The 7,302-nt window shown below is 33.7% G+C and overlaps 1 protein-coding gene and 1 long non-coding RNA gene across 2 annotated transcripts; both read left to right on the top strand.

The window, feature by feature from the left end:
- Positions 1–357: 357 nt before the first annotated feature.
- LOC145047967 (serine hydroxymethyltransferase 3, chloroplastic-like) lies at positions 358–4,763 on the top strand. Its single transcript, XM_078996341.1, has 12 exons — positions 358–575; positions 1,143–1,357; positions 2,055–2,250; positions 2,326–2,500; positions 2,587–2,704; positions 2,797–2,909; positions 3,012–3,134; positions 3,297–3,401; positions 3,482–3,568; positions 3,649–3,756; positions 4,039–4,111; positions 4,256–4,763. Exons 2-12 carry the CDS (start codon positions 1,144–1,146, stop codon positions 4,531–4,533), a joined length of 1,590 nt encoding a protein of 529 aa, XP_078852467.1. The 5' UTR covers positions 358–575; position 1,143; the 3' UTR covers positions 4,534–4,763.
- A 623-nt stretch (positions 4,764–5,386) lies between these two features.
- On the top strand, positions 5,387–7,023 carry LOC144998283 (uncharacterized). Its single transcript, XR_013660227.1, has 2 exons — positions 5,387–5,698; positions 6,864–7,023. It is a non-coding gene; the product is annotated as an uncharacterized LOC144998283 (long non-coding RNA).
- The last annotated feature ends 279 nt before the right edge of the window (positions 7,024–7,302 follow it).

Genomic DNA, 7,302 nt, shown 5'->3' with positions numbered 1-7,302 from the left:
GCCCGTAAGTTTATGGGTTGAACCCAAAAAGCCGCCAAAACCGACTTCAAAACTCGAGAAACTGAACCTCTTGGGTTTTGAAAACCAGAACCCAACTGTTTACGGGTTAGGTTCGGTTTGGATCCAAAATCGATCCATGCATAAACCTTATCAACCACAACCGCAAAGAAAGTAGAAGGTGAGGTTTTATGTTTTTCAAAATGGTATTGTGCAATTATTAATTTTCAAAAGCCATAAAAAAACCACAAACGCACTGTATATAATAATATTTTTTATTAATTATTAGTATATTAAATATTAAAAAATAAAATAAAAAGGAACATAGATGAGCCTTTGAGCGGGACTTCTCAAAGAATTTTGTTCGATTGTCTTTGCCCTAGCCTCCCTCACCCGGTCACGCTCAATCGCTTATATAAGCGGTTTGATATTTCGCTGCATTACTCTCGAGTCTTCACTCGCCTCAGCAGCCAGCAGCAAACCCTCGCTCCTTCGCCTCTACTCTTTCGCCACAAACTTCACCATCTGTTTATCGAAGTCAAATTTCCATCGGATAACATATAAATATACAAGCGCAGGTATTTTTCTACTCAATCTGTTGTCGTTCGCTCATTTGGTACTCACATGCATGCGTTAAACGAACACTGTTTTCTGAATTGGTTTCGAAGGTAGCTTTGCGCTTTGATGTCTGTAGTTTCTGTAAACATGTTTCATTTCTTTGTTAGTTTGCGCCGATAGCATGCACCAATGTTGTTTGTTTTCACATTTATGCCTCTTTTTGTTAGGTTTTGGTTGGAATCGTTTGTATACTTCCTTATCTACAATCGAGATTCTATGGAGTGTGAGGAAATTTTGTTAGTATCTGATTATTTTGACCCAAAACAATTACTTCTGACATACATATATCCGTATCTGATTATTTTGACCCAAAACAATTACTTTTGTCCAAACTATCAAAATTCCAAACACTCGTTACCCTTCTGTGTGTGTTTCATAAGATCAAACAAGCTGTAAACTTGTAATGCTTAGGTGATTAGTATTTTGCTTATTTATTTTGCATACACTTAAACTATGCGTATGAATCTTTAAAATTAGTAACTCCTCTTAATGTGGCTTTCTATTGTGATTCATTATATGTTAAGCAGTATGAATACATGCTCTGGAGCTATCATGGGTTCCCTTCAACAGCCTGTATGGATTAAGGAATCAACATTCCTCCCAAAAAGACATGGTTTCACTAAGTTTCCACATCAGCTGAATCTTGGATCACTCAAGCCATGTAAATTATCTAAAATTGAAGGTAGCTTGGTTACTGGAAAGCCATCCACTACTTCTGTCCCAATCACAGTTCTTGAAGGAGGTAATTAGTCATAACCTTTTAGTTGTTTACAGACATGTTATGATGATAAGACAGAAGGGCAGGCCCCACCTAAAGAAGAGATATATAGTGATATTTATATAAGATTTCAAATAAATTAATAATTAGCTATAATAGATTATAAATCAAAATATATAAAAGTAAATATTTGAAGTAGTTGAGGATATCAAAGGAAGCTCTTTAACAAAATTGGTAGAAGCTGTTGCAAGAAATATCTAGATCAACAGATATTGAGTAAATTACAATTTTGTCCCCCCGAGTTTAGCTGATTTGTGCAATTTTCGTCTTACTTGGAACAGTGACCAAAACCTCAAATAAGAACCAAAATTACAAGAGGTGACCAAATTGCAAAGATAAGCGAAACCCAGGGACCAAAAAGTAATTTATTAGCAAATTAAATTTTTGGTTCCTGAGTTTAGTCTAACCATTTTTGTCGTCATTTGAATTATTCCACTGGCATGAAGAAGGGAGGTGCAGTGGCCTAATCTAACAAAATAATTGTGTAATAAGTAAATAACAAGTATTTATAAAAAACCTGAAAAAATCTCAAATACAGACTAAAATTGCGAGAGATATTTTGTAACTGACTAAAATTTCTCAATCTTGAACGATTTTAATGTTGATGGAATATATCTGTTTATAATAATAATGTTGTTGAGTTGAAATTTGACTTGTATAGGTGATGGAAATGGGTTTGTTGACCATGAACTGAGTAATGTTGACCCTGAAGTTAGTGCAATAATATACAATGAAAAGCAACGTCAGTTTAGAAGCTTGGAGCTTATTGCATCAGAAAACTTCACATCCAGAGCTGTTATGGAAGCAGTTGGCTCTTGCCTTACAAACAAATATTCTGAAGGGCTTCCTGGAAAAAGGTCAATTTATAAATAGCTTATTATTATTATTTTTCTAATAATGTTTAATTGTTTATAAAATACATTAATTTGCAGATACTATGGTGGAAACGAGCACATTGATGAACTAGAAACTCTTTGCCAAAAGAGAGCATTAGCAGCATTTCACTTGGATGAACAAAAATGGGGTGTAAATGTTCAACCATTATCTGGTTCCCCTGCTAATTTTGAGGTCTATACAGCCATTCTGAAGCCTCATGATCGTATAATGGTGTGTATTTTTTTATTTTTTAATATTATATGGAGATGGATATTGGTTTTAATTAGTTTTTTTTTTTTAAAAAAAAAAAAACTCAGGGGCTGGACTTGCCTCATGGAGGACACCTGTCTCATGGATTCATGACACCAAAAAGACGGGTTTCAGGAACATCCATATATTTTGAATCTATGCCTTATCGTCTTGATGAATCTACAGGTGTTATAATCTGTCTATCTTTCTTTTTCCAACAAAATATACTATTTTTTATATTAATGTAATGTTTACTCTTTTTATTTTCCATATGATAGGTCTGGTTGATTATGAGATGCTTGAGAAAACTGCTACCTTATTTAGACCAAAACTTATAATTGCTGGTGCTAGTGCTTATCCCCGAGATTTTGACTATCCTCGTATGAGAAAGGTATACCTTTTTTGAATGTTGACTTTAAAATATTGAGTATTGTTGTTTTTTTTCTTTCTTTCTTATATAATAATGACATGTATGATTGTTGCACTTGAAAAGATTGCAGATAGTGTTGGTGCTTTTCTGATGATGGATATGGCTCATATTAGTGGACTTGTTGCTGCTTCTGTGGTTGGGAATCCTTTTGATTATTGTGATATTGTCACTACCACAACACACAAGGTAGGTAATTGTAATATTGCATTGCTTCTGACTGAGTTGATAAAAAATTCCTAGTTTTATGGTCAAAGTATGTTTTGCTCTTACACATCATATAAAAATTGCTTATTCCATTCCATTCTATTATTACCTTACTTATTCCATTCCATTCCATCATGTTTCCAGTCTCTGAGAGGGCCTAGAGGCGGCATGATATTCTTCAAGAAAGATCCTGTTTTAGGCATCGAATTAGAATCCGCCATCAACAATGCTGTTTTCCCAGGTTTGCAGGTTAGTTAGTTCCACTAGTTTCTCAATCTGTTTTTATTTATTTGTTTTAATAATTAAAAAAAAACTTGATATCATAACAGGGTGGTCCACATAACCATACAATAGGAGGACTTGCAGTTTGCCTTAAGCATGCTCAGTCTCCAGAGTTCAAGGCCTACCAGAACCAGGTCTTTTTCTTTACATTTTCTCTTTTTTTTTTTTTAATAATCTTTTTAATAACATAACGTAACATAACATGGGGTTGCAGGTTGTTTCTAATTGTCGAGCTCTTGCTAAAAGATTGATGGAGTTGGGGTACACATTGGTTTCTGGTGGAAGTGATAACCACTTGGTTCTTGTGGATCTCAGGCCATTAGTAAGTTACTTTTTTCTTTCAAAATAATAATAAATGAGGTCAAAAAGAAACACCCCCATCCATATATAGTTTACTGGATTAGTTCTATTCCTCATAACTACAATTGAAAATCTAAGATATTGCTTATTATAGCATCCTACTTTAATTTCACTTTGAAGTTTTTATCCAAAAAATCGAAATTACAATGTTGCAATTGGACAGAATTTTTAATAAGAAAAAAAAGTACAAAAATGTAATAGAAAGAATTTAACCCTAACCCTAACCCAAATTGAATAAATGCAGGGTCTTGATGGTGCTAGGGTAGAGAAAATTCTGGACATGGCTTCCATCACCTTGAACAAGAACTCTGTACCTGGTATAGTTCAAGTCTCTTTTTTTTTTTTTTTTATTTCCCCCTCAAACTTTGATCTTATTTACAAAACAACCCCTGGGGCGTAAAAGAAAAAAAAATTGAGCCTTTGTACTAACACTGTTTTGATTTAAATGTTAAATGTTGTAGGTGACAAAAGCGCACTAGTGCCAGGTGGCATACGGATCGGGTCGCCAGCTATGACGACCCGTGGGTTGACGGAAAAGGAATTTGTTTATATTGCTGAGTTTATTCACGAAGGGGTGCAACTTACACGTGAGATAAAACAGGCTGTGACTAGTGGATCAAAGGTACAAGATTTTATCAAGTATTTAGCTTCTTCGGATTTTGGTTTCACTGCTCAAGTTTCGGATCTGAGAAAGAGAGTTGAGGCACTCACAACTCAATTCCCGATCCCCGGTTTGTAAAATTTGTCTTGTTTTAGGAAAAATGTCATAAATTGGGTGAAGTTGAATGTGTTGGTTTTTTAAGAATGTTGACATGTTTTTTATCAAGAGATTTTGTCACTTGAAAAGATCATGTCAGTTGTAACCTGTGGAGGGAGGGAGGCTCATGTTGTGGGTAAGTAGACCTGGTAAACATGTCATGTCATGACAGCTTGAAAAAGTTTGACACCAACCTCACAGGTTTAATTTCATGTCGTGTCTACTTGTTTATTTAACATATTGAAATCTTTTACCAAATAAGATATCTTGTTTGGAGGACTTCTTACTGGGGTTTGAAAAGAGTCCAGGCCGAATTTGGCTAGCCAAGAACCAAAATTGGGCTGATGGTCTGCCCGGTTCGGTCTTTATTTGTCCAGGGTTAAGAGTTTGTAAATTAATGGTCTAAGGTATAGATTATTAATTTATAATATCTTTTAATAAGCATTATTTTTGGGATTAATAAATATCAAGCATTAAGGGAATATTTAATTTCATGGTAGCATGTAACATACAAAAAATATAAAGTAAAAAAATTCATTTTAAATAAATCAAAATCTTTCTTTTTAATTGGAAATTTATAGTGTTAACCCAGGGACGTCTATTTTATTTCATGGTAGCATGTAACATACAAAAAATATAAAGTAAAAAAAATTCATTTTAAAAATCATTCTTTCATTTGTTTTAAAAGAGTAACATTATTTTCAGCAATATTTTTAAGAGAAAATTACAAATATAGTCAAAACTGTTATTACTTATAATAGTAAAAAAAAACTCAAATAACAAAAATAGCTATCAAAGTCGCTAAAGCACATCTTTGCTGTTCCAGTAAAAAATGTTTGATGGACACATAATCAAGCAAAGTTTGAAGCTTTTGCCATTTTTGGAAGAATAGTATGAAACAGTGTGTTTGATCGATCACATTTAGTTGTAGGTTTGATGGGTGAGATTTCAGAACATGAAATCGTCCACTACAGTGAGTAGGTCTGACAATATAATGTCCAACAACTACAACATAATGTCCAACAACTACGTTTCTCATAAGGGGCAACGTATCTTCATGTGCTCGGATCCACGATTATACAACGACGTGTCTCCCAAAGAGTTGCTCGATGAAGGGAATGATGGTTCATTGACGCGACTGAGCAGGGTAAGTTCACAAAACTTGTTGGATATATGATCGGTGCAAAAATAAGTGGAATCGACATTTATGCATGTGATTAAGCTCGTCAAAGACTTGGATTTGTGGAGGAAAGAGATGCATTTCATAGATTGGGGTTGAGAACTCTTAAGGTCAAGGGTGGTGGACTTTTCATGGTTAAAGTCCATGTGGACACCATCTCATAGCCACATGGACATAAGCATTGACAACCGGGTGTCAACTAAGAGGGGTAACAACATATTTAAATGAATGATCTGTTGAACCATTTAAAATGGACTTCATTTCCTTAAACTACAAAAAATAATTAAGTGATATTTTAAAACAAACATAGCAAGTTCGTTGGGTTAATATGATATTTCTCCTTTTTATTTTAGTTAAAATTTTAATTTTGCTCAATTAAGCGGTTATAAATAAATTATCTATATATATATATATATATATATATATATATATATATATATATATATATATATATATATATATATTTACTTATATATGAATATATGAGCCGATATTTAGAGATTGTTTCGATCCATATATGATATTAGTAAAGACTAAACTACACAAATGGTTCAGATGATTTAGACTAACACCAAAGGTCCAAAGTTTTTATTTTGTTACGAATTTAATCCAAAATATTTTGAAAATATCTATAATGACAAATTTACCCTTGGTGTTTTCTTTTTTCATTTTTTATTAAGTTTAGTTATTAAAATAAATTAAAAAAAATAAATTTAAACACCCCTCCCCACCCCTCCTTCGTTATCTGCCTTTTTGTTTTTATCAAGTTTATTTATCAATGCACAACCACCACCACCACCAAGGATATTGCCGGTAGCACTTCCACCACCTCCTAAAGGCGGTAGAAGGGAGATGAAGAGAAACAGTCGGAGAGGCATAAAGACAGACATAGATTGGAGCTAGAAACTCGAGAAGACAAAGGGTTCCCATTCTTTCTCTCTCTTCATCGTTGAACATTAGTGAACAGATCTATGAAATGGAGAAGACGAAGGGTGGTCCGTTGGGGGAATGCGACATCGTCTTCGTTGTTTGAGAGGGAGGACGACATCGTCTTCTTCAGATAATAGATTTGGATACCACCTAAAACCTCAATGAAGATTTGTGCTTACAATTTACGGTTTGCATGTTTCAGGTTTTCTTATATTAAAGGAGAGGCACGGTTCAATTGCATCGCATCAATGGGGGACTTGTGTATTTGATAACTTTTAATGATACTCTGATAAATGTTTTAAGATCTTGCAATTGTGATTTCAATAAATACTTAAAGTTTTAATTGAAAATTTTGGGTTGAATTTTGGGGTGTTTCAGTATGAACGGTGGTCATGGTGGTGTTTATAACTCCGGTCGGTGGTGGTGGTGGTGATATTTTCTCTATATGAAAATTAGATGAAGATATGTACTAGAGAGAGAAAGAGAGAGAGAGAGAGGCTCGTATCTTTTTTCAATTTCATTAATAAAAAATATAAATGACCATAATAGAAAATTTGTAAAATAATTAAAAAGAAAAAGGAAAAAGGCAAAATACCAAGGGAAAATCTGTCTTTAAAAAAAGTTTTGAGAATTTTAGACCA

The sequence above is a fragment of the Lactuca saligna genome, chromosome 5, assembly GCF_052625555.1.
Source record: "Lactuca saligna cultivar CGN05327 chromosome 5, ASM5262555v1, whole genome shotgun sequence".
Taxonomy (NCBI): Eukaryota; Viridiplantae; Streptophyta; class Magnoliopsida; order Asterales; family Asteraceae; genus Lactuca; species Lactuca saligna.
Note: the sequence above shows the minus strand (reverse complement) of the source record. Positions and strands in the feature narration are given on the sequence as shown.